Source organism: Quercus lobata, chromosome 3, assembly GCF_001633185.2.
Source record: "Quercus lobata isolate SW786 chromosome 3, ValleyOak3.0 Primary Assembly, whole genome shotgun sequence".
In the NCBI taxonomy this organism is placed as follows: domain Eukaryota; kingdom Viridiplantae; phylum Streptophyta; class Magnoliopsida; order Fagales; family Fagaceae; genus Quercus; species Quercus lobata.
In genome coordinates this window covers 5204665-5221349 of record NC_044906.1, presented here as the reverse complement: position 1 = coordinate 5221349, position 16685 = coordinate 5204665, and the positions used below count along the sequence as shown (strand labels likewise).

Genomic DNA, 16685 nt, shown 5'->3' with positions numbered 1-16685 from the left:
GAGTGGCCAGAGAGTCTGCATGGGTGTTTACACTCCTGGAAATGTGCGTCAGATTGAAGGACTCAAAACTCGTCTGTAGACGTTTGACTTGTCCTAGATACTCTTGCATCCTAGCATCTCTGGCTTCCAGCTCACCCATCGCTTGTCCGACGACCAACCTGGAGTCCGAGAATGCTTCTATTACTCTTCTGCCCAATCTTTGAACCATCGTCATCCCTTGAAGTAAGGCTTCGTATTCGGCTTCATTGTTCGTGGCCGAGAACCCGAGCCTCAGTGATTTTTCAATGGCAGCACCGTCTGGCGATACTAAGACTATTCCGACTCCGGATCCTCTCTAGTTGACTGCGCCATCCACATAGACCTTCCAATGCAAGGTTCTTCCTGCTGAAATTGTGCCAACCGACTTTCCATCCATGTCTTTTCGGTCGGTTATTGTTCCCACAGAGGGTTCGGCAAACTCCGCTACCAAGTCTACGAGGACCTGACCTTTGATGGAGGATCTGGGCATATATTTAATATCAAAGGCCCCCAAAAGCGCACTCCACATGGCGATCCTTCCTGTGTAGTCGGCGCTTCGAAGCACCGCTCGAAAGGGAAGCTGAGTTAGAACGATGACCGTATGCGCCTAAAAGTAATGAGGGAGCTTCTGGGTGGCATGTACTATTGCCAGAATTGCCTTTTCCAAGGGTAGGTATCGCACCTCGGCCTTATGTAATGACTTGCTCACATAGTAAACCGGTCGTTGCACCCCATTATCATCCCGTATCAGTACCAGGCTTACAGCATGGGGTGCTACGGCGACGTACGCAAACAGCACCTCGTCCGCCTCAGGGTTGGACATGATGGGTGGTCGTGACAGGTATTCCTTAAGCTGCTGGAAAGCCCGAACACAATCCTCCGACCATTCAAACCCTTTCCACTTGTTTATCAGGAGGTAAAAGGGTCGACATCGATTCGCTGATCGCGATATGAACCGGTTTAATGCTGCAATTATACCAGTGAGCTTCTGCACTTCCTTCGGATTCCGAGGAGCCTGTAGGCTGTTAATTGCTTTGATTTGATCGGGACTTACTTCTATTCCCCTATGGGTTACCACGTACCCTAAGAATTTCCCAGACCCGACCCCGAATGAACATTTGGAAGCATTCAGCCACAACCGGTGCTCCCTTAAGATAGCGAAGATTTTTTCAAGGTCTTTCACGTGCTCGGACACCATTTTACTCTTCACAACCATATCGTCTATGTAAACCTCAATGATCTTGCCCAGCTGTGGCTCGAACATCCGAGTCATCATCCTTTGGTAGGTTGAGCCTGCGTTTTTCAGTCCAAACGGCATCACCTTATAGTGATAATTTTCGATGGGCGTCATGAAAGCCGTCTTCTCTTGGTCCTCAAGCGCAAGGGGTATCTGATGATAGCCCTGGAAGGCGTCCAGGAAGCTCATTCGAGGGTGTCCCACGGTTGCATCCACCAAGTGGTCGATTCGGGGTAGGGGGAATGGGTCCTTTGGGCATGCCTAGTTCAGGTCCGTGAAGTCCACGCAGACTCTCCACTTCCCTGTCTTCTTCCTTACCACCACCGTGTTTGCCAACCATTCGGGGTAAAAGACCTCTTTAATAGCCCCTGCTTTCTTCAGTTTTGCTACCTTGTCTCTTACGACGCCAGCATGTTCCTTTGAAGGGCGTCGGGGTGGCTGCTTCTTCGGAGTGGAAGAGGGGTTGACGTTCAGGTGGTGACAAATAAGGCTTGGATCAACTCCCGGGGCGTCATAGGCGTCCCATGCAAACACATCGACATTTCTTCTGAGAAATCTAATCAGTTCCTCTTTTTCTTGAGGAGGCAACTCAGAGCCGACTTGAAAAAACTTCTCCGGGTCGTGGTTGACAGCGAACTTCTCCAAACTTTCACACCTTATCTCCTCGGCTAGCCCATCACTTTGCCTTGCAGAGGCGGTTGGTTGCTATAAGCTTTCTGGGGCCGAGGACTCGGCATGGGGCCGATATAAGACGGTGGCCACCATACATTGCCTGGCCACGACCTGATCTCCTCGGATCTCTTCTACTTGTCCTCTGGATGGGTATTTTACTTTTTGGTGAAGTGTGGAGGATACGGCTTCTAGGGCGTGGATCCATGGCCTGGCAACTATTGCGGTGTAGGGTGAGTAGGCATCGACCACGATAAAATTTACCTCTACCAATTCCGACCCAGTCTGTATGGGTAGTTGGATTTGCCCCTTTGGCGTAACAATCCTTCCTTCGAAGCTGAGAAGGAGGGAGTCATAAGCTGTCAAATCTTCCGACTTCAGGTTCAGCCCCTTGTATAGATCAGGGTACATTATCTCTACCGCACTTCCTGAGTCTACTAACACTCTTTTCACATCGAAGCCTCCAATTCTTAACGTAACCACCAAGGCATCGTCATGAGGCTGAATTGTTCCTCTCTTATCCTCGTCCGAGAACCCCAGTATCAAAGAGCTTCCCTTTTTTGACCTCTTGGATTCCCTTTGGCTGCCCTCGGAGGGGAGCCGATCAACAGCTAGCACCTAGGGGAGAGGTGGCCCGGTTCTTCCTGGTGCGGCGAGGATAACGTGTATCGTTCCGGTGGGGGGTCTTAAGGACACATCCTTTCGAGACTCTTGTATTGCTTGACCGGGATGGCCGCTCGAGGGGTGCAGAAGGTGACGTAGCTTCCCTTCTCGGACCAACTGATCTAGGTGATTCCATAGATTCCTGCAATCCTCAGTGGTATGCCTATGGTCCTGATGATAGTGACAGTACAGGTTCTGGTTACGTTTGGAAGGGTCTCCAGCCATCTTTCCCGGCCATCTGAAATAGGGCTCGTTTCTTACTTTCTCCAGCACCTGTTGTACTGGCTCCCTGAATACGGCATTCACTGTCTGCGGGTTGCTCGTCCAGCCTGTCGAGAAAAATCTCTCCTCGGCTGGCTAGGGTTGTACCGTTCCGACCTAAAATCATTTGCCTTGGGGGGGATAACCTTCTCCTTTCCCCTTCCTTGCAGCTGATCTTCCTCCACCCTTTTGTACTTGTCGACCCTATCCATCAACTGATGAACGTCGGCAACTGGTTTACCAGTAAGGGATTTTCTTAAGCCATGCTCGGTGGGGAGACCGCTTTTGAAAGTGCTGATAGCAACATCGTCATGGTTGTCATCTAAGTCGTTATACACCTCCCAATATCTATCCGAGTATGCTTTCAGGGTTTCTCCTTCGTGCATGGATAAGGACAACAGCGAACTGAGGGGTCGAGGGACTCTGGTGTTTGTAATAAAACGGGAGCAGAAAGCCTGAGTGAGCTGATTGTAGGAGCCTATGGAATTTGTCTTTAGGCTGTTGAACCACCTCATTGCCATTGATCCCAAGCTGAATGGGAAGATTTTGCACATTAGGGCTTCATTTTGCAAGTAGATTGCCATTTTCTGGTTAAACTGACTCACATGCTCTACCGGGTCTGCTCGGCCGTTATAGATGGCGAACGCCGGTTGGTTGAAGCGTCGAGGTAGCTTAGCCCCTTCAATTTTATACGTGAAGGGTGACCTTGAAACCTGGTCCAGCGCCTTCTTCATAGCATCGTTCCCCGAACCCTTGCTGGATGGGATCTCATATTTCCATACAGGGCGTGGTTCCCTTTCGCAGGAAAAGGTTCCACTTGGGGGGTCCTTGACCTCCGTCGGTAACTCGCATCCTCCGCATTAGAAGACTCGTCTGAGTCAGAGGGAGATCGTTTGCGCTGCACATGTCGTAGCTTTCTTTTCAGGTCATCTATCTCCCGCTGCTTGGCCTGATGACTATTTCGCCTCTAGGACACGTGACTACCTATCTGAGTGTGACTCTGGCTCGTCCGGATAGTATGCACGCTTCCCTTACGATTCCCCCTGCCGCCTGGGTTGGCGGGGTTATTCTGCCTGTTGGACTCGGCGGGTTGTGTCTGTTGGGAGTTAGCCTGGTGAGGATTCTCCTGGTGTGGACCTAGTTCTGCCATGCTCGACTGTTGTGCTAGCTGATGCCCTAGTTTTTCCCACAGACGACGCCAATTGTAGTTGCACGATTTTCCTGGCCCAAACCCTATTGATCAGGCCTTGGCCCAAGGCGCAACCCACAATAAATATTTGTAGAGGATGGGTCAAAGAACTTAGCCTCAGTGAGCTTATTCGGTCTGATGCATGGACAATATTGTTGCAGGAACAAAAACACAAGGATGAATATCTAACAGAAGATTCTATTTCTTCAGTTCCGAATACATTTTTCTGTCCCCCTTCTTTGAGGGACTCCACTACATTATATAGCTCTCTCATTCTTATCTGAACCTTACACTTGTTGATCATCTAAGCATCTACTTGAGCACCTGTCCCATCAGACACCCCTATCACTCCCTTGTGAGTTGCAGTGGCCAAGGTAGTACTGTTCAGGGGTCTTTTCCTCATTAATGCGGCCAAGAGGGTGGTTGTGGCACATTTAATGTGGTGGTGGCAGCTTTCCATGAGATATTTTGGGTTTTATTCTTTTTATATGCTGGGAGGATGAACTGCAATGGTTGGGGCGAGTTCTTCGTCCGGACTTCGTAATGTCCGAGGAGGAGTTACTCCTCGGACAGGTTTCTTTTACCGCGATTGGGCTTGAATAATGCTTTATCTGTGACTTCTCCTCGGACAGGATGCTTCTCGGACGGGCTTGTAGTTAGACTAGCCCATTATTTTGGGCCGGGCCCCACAATTTTAGTATTAAAAAGGGAGATATAAAAGTGGCCAAAATTTAGGAATTTAAATTTGAAATGTGGATAGGAGAAAAATGGATGGAAAAACTAGTTTTTCAAATTATCTAAATTTTTGGAGTTTTAAAATCAATAATTTTACATGTTTAACCCTACAATTTAAACTTTCTAAACATGTGAATTTTATGGTTTTTGGGCATTAAAAAGTAGGAATCCAATGAAGGAAAACCTTAAATAGTAGTATAAATAATAAAAAAATAACTCAAGTAATTAATAATTAACCTTATTATATGTGCTACATACATGGTCATAGATTTTTTTTCCCCATTGTTTCAAGATAAGTAATTGTTTAGATGTGGAAAATTTTAAAATTTTTGCATAGTTATAGCTATGTTAATATTTAATGTTATTTTAAATAGTTAGAAATATTGATAAAAAAAAGAGAACAAAATGAAATTTTGCATAGTTATGTACCTTTTATTTTAATTTTTTTAATGAAAAATTGAAAATACTTTTTATTCTTAATTTCTGTTTTTTGAGAAAATCAAATTGAATAAAATGCTAGTACTAGACAATAACAATACAAAATTGGTGAAAATCTTGATTATAATTGATATAAATGTTGGGTCTAAGTACAATTTACCTAATTACACTGATAGCTCTTATCCTAGGAAAACAATATATATATATATATATATAGAGAGAGAGAGAGAGAGAGAGAGAGAGAGAGAGAGAGAGAGAGAGAAGATAAAAGAGTAGAATTTAAATATTGAACGACTTTGTTTAAAATATAAGAAAAATGTAAATACAACATTTCTACTGCAAGGTTTTATTTTTTTAATAAAAATTATTTTAATCTAACATAAGCATGATTAGGCTATAAATACCCAGTATTGGGCCCACCATTCAGCAAAAAAATGTATTGGGCCCACCAATACATTTTTTAAAACATAATTCCCAATAACCCCCTAAAAACAAACAGAAATCTCATTGCTTTTTTGGTTAAAATGATGTCATGTCACCACCCAAACGGGCCAAACCCAAAGGTGCCACACTGCTCTTGCCTCTGTGTTTTCCTTCCCAAATGAAATACTGACCGCCCCTGCGCATTTCTAATGCTCTTTATTTGTTTTAGTGACACCAACCCAAAAACAAAAAAGACCTCAATGGAGTTTCAGAACCTCTCTCTGGTTAGTTTCTTCTCCTTAAACTCTATCTCTCAATGTTTGTGTGTTTTTTCTTAAAGAATTCATTGGCTATTGTTTGGTTTGGATTTCTTATAAGCTTGAGAATTGATTTCTGGGTTGTGCTTGAATTTCACGTGGGGATTTAATAAGAAGACCTTTGTGTTTGGCATGTAGTGTTTGCTACTGGGTCAATTTTACTTTTTTCTGGCAGTAATATTGGGTTGGTTGTGTTTCCCACCACTTTTTTGTATATGGGCATTTGAGAATTTTAAGGAATAACACAATGCCTTGTTTGGTTTGGTGATTAAGGTGAACTATCCTTAATTGCATGTGTCTTTGGTTGCTGCATGTGTCCTGACTTAGTTATATATGCCTTTGATAGCATTTGGAATTAAATGGGTTTGTTTGATTTACTTTGAGCTTGGCTTCTATTCGTGCAAGTTGAGATTTTGAGGAATGAATTTATTTCCATGTCATGTAGTGATTAAGGTGGTGTTTCATTGAATGCAAGTTTGCATGTTTGATGTATGCTATATGGAATAGTCATTTTGTTTCTTTGTATTTGATTTCTATTTGAAGTATATATCATAGTCATGAGAATTTTTCAACCTCAAAAAAAAAAAAAAAAGTGTGTTGATCTGTTTTGTTGTTTGTACACGCTGACAAAATCTTTTACTCGGTTAATTTTTCATTTTATGGTGGGTTTTGGATTAAACTTTTTACATTTCTTATTCTTCTGCTAAATGTTTAAAATCTTGACATTATCCAAAGCAACCATCTCTGTACGCTTTTTCTCAAACTCACTGTGTTTTGATTGATTATCCAATACGTTGATCAAAATATGAAATTATTAGCTGAATATTCTAAATTTTGGACCATACTCTTCTAAACTTTGTCCAAGTTTTTGGATTCAGGGCTTAACTTTTACATGCCAACTACAATTACAGGATTCGTCCAAGTTGACTGGATTTCTAAATTCCATGAATATATAAAGAAACAACATAATGTTTCACAATCCATTTCAAATATTCAAAGTTGGGATTAAATCTTGGTTGACTTGCCTTTTCGTTTTCCTTCATCATTCAGGCCAGTTTACATACATTTTATATAAGCAAGATAATAATCCTGTCATCTTTCTCGAGTTGCTGTTTAGCAATGTTCACAAAATATTATCAGAATCGAGCTCCAAATTCCCATGACAGAGATTAAGTTGGCAAATCTTTTTGTGAAATAAACTCTCATATACAAGGCAAAGTGGTATAATTATTAATTGTGTCATAGAAATTGTTATTTTTGCAATGAAATTGTAGATTACTCATTAGTTTAATGAGGTTGAAAATCAATCATGGTCCACATTGTTTGTTGGTCCCTGCTAAAGTTTTTTATGTATCTAATGCCTGTCATTCTTGTGTGACATGTTTCTGGCCCATGCAAAGTTTGTTAACGTACCTTCATAGGATTTTTAGTTTCAAGAAAAAGCGGATCCTGTCCAGCATGCTCATTTTGTCTATCAAGTGAAGGCCCATAGATTTTTTTTTTTCCTGCAAAATTAGTTGACTGATTTGTTTTCTTCTGTATTCTCTGACTTCTTGTTTATTCTTCGTATACCACTAGCCAAAAACCACAATTTGATGACAGCCTGTTAAATCTTTCTGCCTTAACGGTTAAACATATTTCCTGATTATTGTCAATAGGGCCATATTTTTTAAAAGCTTCCAGTTTAATTTGGGTTTCTGTAAAATTGCTGATAATGGGCTCTTTCATCATCAGCAGAAATCATTTTGAGTCCGAACAACACACACACACGCAAAGCCTTCTCAAGTGCCTACTATTGTTTGAATTATAGTTGATACAAAGCTACATCGTCTAATGCATATAGTTATCAGCATAGGCTGGCCCTAATCTATATTCCAATTCCAATAAAGTAAAAGAAGTGTTGTGAGCAGTTAAGAATGTAAAAAACCTTGACATACTGACATAATTGCCAATTTGGTCACATTGGGGTCATGGCCTGTATATATTGATTAGTTCATTTAGATGTATACCAATTCATGTATTCTAGTATTTTTTTTTTTCCTTGAGGAACAACCGAAAATGTTTAACCAAATCAATTATTTATTAAATATGGGCAGTGCAATACACACAATACACTAACAAATTTATTTATTACTGTAGTATGGTTTTACCTCCTCCAGTATGTGAAAATAAGTATCAGTAAATAATTTCTTTTACAGTCTTCACAAAAAATGGTGAAAAGTAACTCTTCTCTCCTGAAATTGGAGGGCCTGAATTGATGAAAGAATTTTTGATACTGAAGATAATGATATGCATGTTTAATATACTGTTTGTGAAATTCAACGCATAAAATCTGAAATTTATTGAATATTGTCAAATGATTTGGCAGTGCATATTTAAATGCCTTTTTTATTTGGATAGTTAAGCATATTATAATTGTCTTTGATCCGAATATTACTCTATAGTTGGAATTTTCCCCATTTTGTGTAGCTGCATGCCTGAATCATCAATGGGTTTACGTTTTAAATGTCTTCTTAATTCAATCTGCATATTGCTGCAATTCACATAGAATTGATTTGTATTGTTAACAGCTAGCAATATTTTTCCCTCATGCTTGTGACGAATAACACTCCCAACTATAGGTAAACAAACTGAGCTCCTATTCCTTCTATGTTGGACTGTTACTATCTTGATAAATCTGCAGCTACCAATTTTGTGTTTAGCAAAGTAGTAAGGTTGACTTTCCAACTAAGAAGAAGCACATTCTACAACAGCTTTACTCATTGAATATCTCCATATGATCTATGAACTTAAAATTCCTTTGATATACTTTCAAGACTTGCATCAGCTAAAACTACCCAAAGAGGTGTATTAGCTGTGTTTTTAAAGCAAGATACTCATATTGTGTCCAAAACATCGCAAATCCCTCTTTGATAGTGTTATCCAGATTCTTTCTAGCCATTTGTGATAACCATAGTGTAATTTCTTGATTGTAATTATTTCAAGAATATAACTAATGGATTTTAATATGTCAATTTTGTGGCAAATCTTCACTTAAAAGGGTGCTTCAAGGATAATTAGACCATATATTCTGGGTGCTATCCAGCACATCACATCTGTGTTCTGAAACCTTCTTTGGGAACATCTCAGTGTATTTCTGGAGTGGTTCTACAAAGGGCGTGGCTTTTAGAACTTTGTTTAGAGTGTGGATGTTGATATGTGTTGGTTCAGAGCTAAAATTCACTCTCCTAGTAGTTGTTCTTTTCTTTAACAGTGTTTGGACTACTGGCCTGTGTCAAGATCTTAAAATGATTCTCTAAGATCAGCTGCACCTTCTTCCCCTTTTTCTCCGATGACCTATGAAAATATAAATTTGGTTTCCATTCTTTATGGTATTGGACAATGCAGCATGCTCTTTCTAACAAAGATTTAACTTTTGAAGATATTAATCATTTGAAAGGGATTTTTATAGATTCCATAAAATATAGTACCCTTAAGTCATGGTATTGTGCATTACGTGCCCTCAAATGTTGCAGAGTTTACTATATAGGACAAAGAATTTAGTGAAGAACACAGAAGCGTCAATGCTACACTCTTTCTAGTAACTTTACTTGCATGTATTTCATCTCATCTATTGATGCTATGCTTTTTGTCAAACTCTTTTTTATAACTAAAAAATCATTGTGTCTTGTTGTCTTGTTCAATTCTAATAATCTTTGTGGCATTTTTATGCAGACCTCTGATTTATAACATCACTAGTGGCAATGGATGGCTCATCTCAGATTACTGAACCTATTACTTCTGGGGGATTAGAATCTAACAATGTACAAAGTCATATACTAGATGATAATCAGCTTTTCCTCTTGTACTTCATCATGGGTACTTACTTTGGCCCGGATCTCAAAGGGGAGAGGCTGCAAAAGTCAGTTTTGCAAAGAATAGCTGAGGGACTTCCTCCATATACTTCTGATCATCTAGCTGGGACCCACATGAAAACAGTGGAAGTAGAACGGGTGTACTATTATGTACTTAGGAAGGCTGCTGAATCTGTCACCGTAAAATTACCGTTGTTGTACCAGTTCTTTGAAGGAAATGTCCCTGCTCAGGGACAGGACCCTGCTGCCAATTACCCTCAATTTCCTGATCTCTTTCCTCTGCAATTGCATCCTCATTCAAGGTTCAAAAATCGACATAAAATCATTGAGAACATTGTATTTATTAACAACCCGGAGATCGTTTACATTAAGCCAGAGGATATTGAAAGGTTTAAGAGGCTAACTGGGCTGGAGGATTTTCTTTTGGATAGTGATGCAGCAAGGTTGCACACTTCTATATATGGTGCTGGTTTACATAATGCAGCAGTGCAGGAGGATGAGTCTAACAGAGAGTTGCCTTCCCCAAGTTCTTCCCGTGGTTCTCAGAAAACGAGACGCATAGATGATATCCTCAACCCACAGGATCATCAGCAACATTTCCATTTTGTGGCACCTATCAGTAGTGTGCCATATAGTGGTAAACCTATGATGTATAGTTATATGGCTTCTTTGCCAACTAAAGATGATTCCAATCCCATGGAGAAAGTTGGTCCGGCTATGATTTTTCTTCCTTCTCACCCAACTAAAAAAGAGTGGACTAATATTGTAGCTGCTACCAAAAGTGGATTTGCATTGACTGGGAGTGCAGCCATGGGACAGGTGGGACCAGTTATAGGACTCATGGACATTGGGGAATGTGACGACTCGTACCTCTTTCGTGTGTCTCTTCCAGGAGTGAAAAGAGATGAAAGTAAGTTACTGATTAGGACTAAAAAAATTACTTATGACATAGTTGCTCTCCGTGGTAGCTGTAAAATGTCTTTAGGACTGAGATTTTGTATCATGCATTCTAAATATATGAAACTCCTCTTGTTTATTTTGCATCATATATTTTATAGATTTAGGAAATCTTAAGGAATGGAATCATAGCAGTGTATAGGAGAATGGCACAACCCCCACCTCCCCCCAATCTTTCTGCTTTTATTTTTGGTGATGTCTTCGTTGTATTGATGACTGAAAGTGCTAACTTGACATCAAAATCATCCAGTGTTTCCCTATTGCTCTTATAGCCTCTTGTTTCACCCTGATGGGTCTTACTATCAATGATTGATATGATTTTTCTCTCACTGCAGGGGAATTTAGCTGTGAAGTTGAAATTGATGGCAAAGTATTGATACAAGGAGTGACAACGACTGGGGAGAAAACAGTGTACAGGTACTCCCAAGTGTTTGAAATGCAGACACAGAACCTCTGTCCACCTGGACACTTCTCCATATCATTTCAGCTGCCTGGTCCAGTTGATCCTCAACAGTTCTGTGGTAATTTTGGCACTGACGGGGTTCTTGAGGGAATTGTGATGAAAGGGAGACATCAAAATGATCAATAACCTCATGTGTTGTTAAAATTCTTCATCTTAATGCATTAGAGGGGTCACTGTATAATCTGGATAGAAGTTCTAGGTTGATGAGTTTTAAGAACCATTGTATATCATCTCCATCTGTTTTTAATTTTATTTTCCTTAAATATTGTTTTCCTGTTGGGATTTTGATGCGACAGTGGCTTAGTTTTACGCCTTCCACAATCTCCTTTCTTTGGCCCCTGATATACCCTACAACAAATCCAAACCCATGTCATAGAGGATTTCCGAAAGAATATTTGAGGATGAATCGTGGCTGACTATTCTTGTTTATACGAATACAAAAATTAGTAATAGAGATTGAGCATGTTGACCCTTATTTCTGGGTATCATCTCATTGTATTAGGTTTTTGTACCCAAATACAGGTGCTCTACCCCATTCAACAAAGTATGTCAACCCTTTGATGCACATGCGATTTCTGGCAAAAGTCAGCATATGATTTTCTTGGCGCTTAGGAAATTCCCAATTAAAGAAAAGCAACAGTAAAATTGTATCGCATAGAAGGAAGACCCTACTCAAAAGGATTACCTAAATAATGCATGCAAAATAAAACTTTCAAAAGTTTGCGTAGCCCTTATCCTCAAAAAATATGTTTCAGAAGTGTCTTGGGCTCATTTTGATGTCATCTCCAAGAAGGCAATTTGGGCAGGTTTAACCACTCAGGTTCTACCGAACAAAACTCTCCATTCTCCAATGTCGAATCAACTGGGGCATGGAAGAATTACACAAATATCTTCTGAGCATTTTCATTACAAAGGTATTAGTTCCCAGCCTACTGATTGGCACTAGGTTATGTCGGTAGAAAAGTTGCATCTCTATCTTATAAGATACAAAGCACCTTCCAGGCCTTCGATGACAATTTCACATAATTCCAACATATTATCTGCTACTATTCCTTCCTATTAGCTAGATGGAAATCATCTTGCATAGGCAAAGAAAGAAACAAATCCATAGAAAAAGAAAACTCTTGTTTCATTTGTGCTCATCAAAGATGGAGGCATTACTTTTAAGTTGATTTCTATTCATTCATCTTAAGTAACAAGTTTTGGCTAAAACAAGAAATAAATAAAACAAGCAAGAAAGAAACTCCAGCTCAATCCAGCCCAATCAAGATTGGCTATTCTTCTCAAGCATAGTTATCTACATAAAGTTTGCTTGTCTTTAGCTCAAATCTTGATTGATTGTACTTGTTCATTACTAAGACGTCCCTAAACAGTGCGTTGACATTCCCCAGATATCTTGAGAAACAACAACTCTGCCAAAAAAAGGAAAAAAAAAAAAGGTAAGCAAAAAACAGACGTACATGAAATGCGAAACAGAAGCAATAGTCCTAGAAGACAAGAAAAAAAGATAAAAAATATTATTTTTATGTTCAAAACATATCAAATCCACCTAAACATTAAGTAAAACTCATCTTTATGTTTACAAAAAGTGCAAAATGCCTCACTGCATTAGAGGATATTTTGACTGACAAGTGCAGGAACTCATGTAAGATTTTTTAAATCAATATAGCATGCTCAGGTTTCTCATATATATTTTAAAAGGGAGGGAAAAATCCACACAAGGGATTGGAGGCTTGGAGCATGTTATTGCAAGCTTCTTGTTATTCCTTCCCCGAGAAAACTTTCTCAGAGCCTACAGCCCGATCCATCTTAAGTCCAAGATATTTAGATCGTCCCTTTTACTTGGTGTTGCTTTTGCTAAACCCAAATGTAGAACTCAAAGGGCACAACCTCCAGCAGTGACAACTCTAAAGTAAAATGGCATATTTTTTGTGTTTATACCTCCCTTAATCTAAAAAGAGAATGACAAAAAACTAGGCTTTAAGGTGTCAAAGGATGAATAGTCAACATAACAACTAGAGTTCTGACTAGAATAAAGCAAACCAAATTTATTATGAGAAAAAAAAAAACATTGTAGCATGGGAATTATCCATAAAACTACAGCTAAATTTATGAATAAATGCCATGTCATGATAAATGAGAAGATCATAAAATTTGTCTTATCAAAAAGAGAAGAATGTAAAATTTGGTTACCTAAATCACCATAGTTCCAATTTTCATCAGAAAAATCTAAGACAAGATACATTTTATTTATTTATTTATTTTTATAGTTGGATGCGGAGACTTGAACCTTGGATGTCTCTGTTGGAAATACCAAAAAATGACAGTTGAGTTACAAGACTCTTGGCAAAACAGAAGACAAATTTTGAAAAAAAAAAAAGGGAGGGAAAAGTGAAATTAAAGCAAAAACACTGATCTTTACATGTTTAAATGACCACTTCACTATTTCAGCTTTCATACACAACCCGGCAATAAATGGAAATGAATACTTACGCTACTCAGCTTCCATGCATCAGCTTCTAATGATCTGAGGGCGATGGCTGTTGGTCTGGTGCCTGTGGCCACATCTGTTGAGCCATGTAGGCATGCGACTGCTGAGCATACATAGCTGGGTCCATCACAGGCTTACCCATGATCATCCCAGGAGTCCCAACCTGTGGAGCATGCTGAGATGGCATATAGCAGTAAGGGAGAGCATCAGCAGGCCCTCCAACAGGCATTGTTCCTCTTGGGATTGATGCAAGCACTTCATCTTTCAGATCCTCCCTTGGCACAATGTCAACCAAGAAATCAAAGATATCAGTCCTTGTGATTGCTGCTGCAATGTCATTCTTTTGAAGTGTCCTCCTTTTGTTCTCTTCTGTGTGATTCCAAGATCGCAAGGTCAACTCCAAGATGAACATTTCGCATGCCCTGGCAAATATTACTGGTGCCTCAGCTGATATCATTCTTACATCCTCATCAGCCTTCATAATCTTTTTGATCCTTGCCAAAGGAAGGCTATGGTTCTTGAAATCAGTCACCTTCTCAATTTCTTGGTACTGATTTGCCCAAAAGGTTTGGAGTTGTTGCTGAAGTTGCTGTTGTTGCTGCTGGTGGATGTGCTGGTAAGCAAGTTGGTGTTGTGCAAGCTGAGCTCCAGAAGGCTGACTTGTAGATTGAATAGCCCCAACTGATGTAACCACTGATCCATGAGCCGGTGCCCCAGTCATTGGACCAGTCTGATATGGGTTAGTGGCATATGGCAATTGAGCTCCGCTACCAATCACTCCCATAGATGGGGCCTGGCTATGTCCTTGCTGATCCATTCTGATCAAACTAATAACACAAAACTTAATTCCTTCAATTTAATGCAACCATAACAAAACATATAAATTAGAATTAGGCACATATTTTGAAATGAATAGTCAACATGATATAATTTTATTTAATATTAAATGCATGAATGGAATTTGAATCAACAAGTGTAAAATCTTTTTTTTTTTAAATGGTAAGTTACACAAGCACCCAGTGAGCTTGAACCGCAACCTCACCCTCCACCTAGCACTTACAAGAAGGAAGGTGCCAGTTAAGCTAGAGCTCATTGGCCATCAACAAGTGTAAAATCTACCTTGTCAACAGGGCAGTAGGCTCTTAACTTTATCATTCCCAACGATGAAAGACATCAAACAAATAAAAATTTGATTCTGAGTTCATCAAAATTACAAGAAAATTCGTCAAAAAAACAGACCTCTTGATTTATCATTCAGAACCAAGCAGAAGCTCCTAGGTGCAGATATATAAACAATGATATGCACAGAAAAACAGTAAAATGGGTGGACATTAGTAATTATGAGCTTCTATTTTTTGGGTAGATGAATTTTTTTTTTGAGATTTAATACAAAGGTTGGAAATTTATACCCAACAAAGCATAAGCATTATACAAAAATAGGCCTTTCTACACTTTCATTTCAAACCAGGATATACTTACCTCACAACCTGTACAAGAGATCTTCCATCTATTAATCACGAGGAGAAGCAGACAATATCTAACAGATTAAATTCAAACCTAACAATGATATGACTATTATTGAATCAAACAGCACAAACCCCATTATAGCTCAAAAGGCTACCAAATTTACCTATGCCACAAAGATTCACATTCCCAAGAAACATAACCCAAAAAGAGTGTCATACAGAATAAACGCACACATGAACACAAACATACAAAAACACATACATCTTTGCATGTAAATATTAGAGAAAGATATAAATTTGGAACCTTTTCCAGAAGGATATAAGCTGTGTTCTTCAAGATTGAGGACCTGAAAAACGAAAGGAAAGAAATTTATGTATCAGAAAAATCTTTCCAGAGATCTGTTCTATACAACAGGAATTTTTATGGGTCGAAGCTATTTTTGGAAAATTCTCAGTATACAAAAAGATCCCAAATTGGTTTTCATACCAAATTTAGGGTTTCAAAAAAACAATTTTTTTTTTATTTTTTTTGTTAGAAAAAAGAAAAAGAAAAAAACAGTGATCAATGTTAGTTTTCTGGGAACGAACCTAAGAAGAAAGCAAAGGAAGAAAGGTAACGAAAAAGCTGAGTGTGTTTTTCGATTCTGACTTTAATACTGTCATAACCGAACTTTTATGGGTACCTTTGTTGTTTCTGACTATATTACCCTTTAGAAAAAAGTTGCATATTTTTACCTCCATTAATTAATTTATTAGCTAGTTTTTAGCTTTTACTTTCTTCCATTGTTATTCTAAACTAGCTATTCTAAACTCTCTTGTCAAAGTTAAATCTCTTATTATTATTATTATTATTTTTAAGTTAAATCTCTTCAAACCAATAAAAAAGAATGAAAAGACAAAAAGAGTGGTTAATATCGATTTGTAAAATAAATCTTTAAATAAAGTAGATGCAATTTTTGGCCATAATCAGAACTTTTAACACTTATTATAACTTTGATGTCTTTTTCACCTCTTCCTTTTTCTTAAGAAATACATGAGAATACAAGTTACATAATGTTTTTAACATTTTATTATTTCAAAACAATTATTTAATAATTTATTATTTTATTTATCTCTTTCAAAAAGTCAAAGGAAATTGATTTTTTTTTTTTTGGAAGATAAAAAGTAACTTGATTTTAAGAAGTACACATAATTATTTTAAATTAGCTTTTCTACATTAATGACAAATTATTTATATGTATATTTTTCTCTATTTTTTCATAATATATAATTTCTCTGTATGGAAGCACGAGATTATGAGAGATAATTAAATATTTAATATTCCTTAGCTTTAGAGATACTTGCTAACAAGGCCTTTTGAAAATATATTGCTTATTTTGTTAAAAAATAAAATATAATTTAGGTATTTTGGGGCAATAAAAATGTATATTTTTTAAAAAGGTAAAAGATAAATATTTAAAAGAATAAAAAAATTTCCTAAAACAGAGGAAAAGAAAGAAACGAA

The 16685-nt window shown here is 38.4% G+C and overlaps 2 protein-coding genes across 3 annotated transcripts; one reads left to right on the top strand and one right to left on the bottom strand.

The window, feature by feature from the left end:
• The first annotated feature begins 5835 nt into the window (after window positions 1–5835).
• On the top strand, window positions 5836–11654 carry LOC115982104 (increased DNA methylation 2-like). Its single transcript, XM_031104619.1, has 3 exons — window positions 5836–5917; window positions 9665–10714; window positions 11097–11654. Exons 2-3 carry the CDS (start codon window positions 9694–9696, stop codon window positions 11348–11350), a joined length of 1275 nt encoding a protein of 424 aa, XP_030960479.1. The 5' UTR covers window positions 5836–5917; window positions 9665–9693; the 3' UTR covers window positions 11351–11654.
• A 678-nt stretch (window positions 11655–12332) lies between these two features.
• On the bottom strand, window positions 12333–15534 carry LOC115981960 (nuclear transcription factor Y subunit C-9-like). 2 transcript variants are annotated; one of them, XM_031104408.1, is made up of 3 exons: window positions 15486–15534; window positions 13718–14542; window positions 12333–12636 (listed from the first exon to the last, which is right to left on the bottom strand). In XM_031104408.1, the coding sequence occupies exon 2, from the start codon at window positions 14530–14532 to the stop codon at window positions 13744–13746; it is 789 nt and encodes a 262-aa protein (XP_030960268.1). In that variant the 5' UTR covers window positions 14533–14542; window positions 15486–15534; the 3' UTR covers window positions 12333–12636; window positions 13718–13743. The 2 variants fall into 2 exon arrangements, with proteins under 2 accessions (XP_030960268.1, XP_030960270.1); XM_031104410.1 differs by having other exon boundaries at window positions 13718–14533.
• Window positions 15535–16685: the final 1151 nt, after the last annotated feature.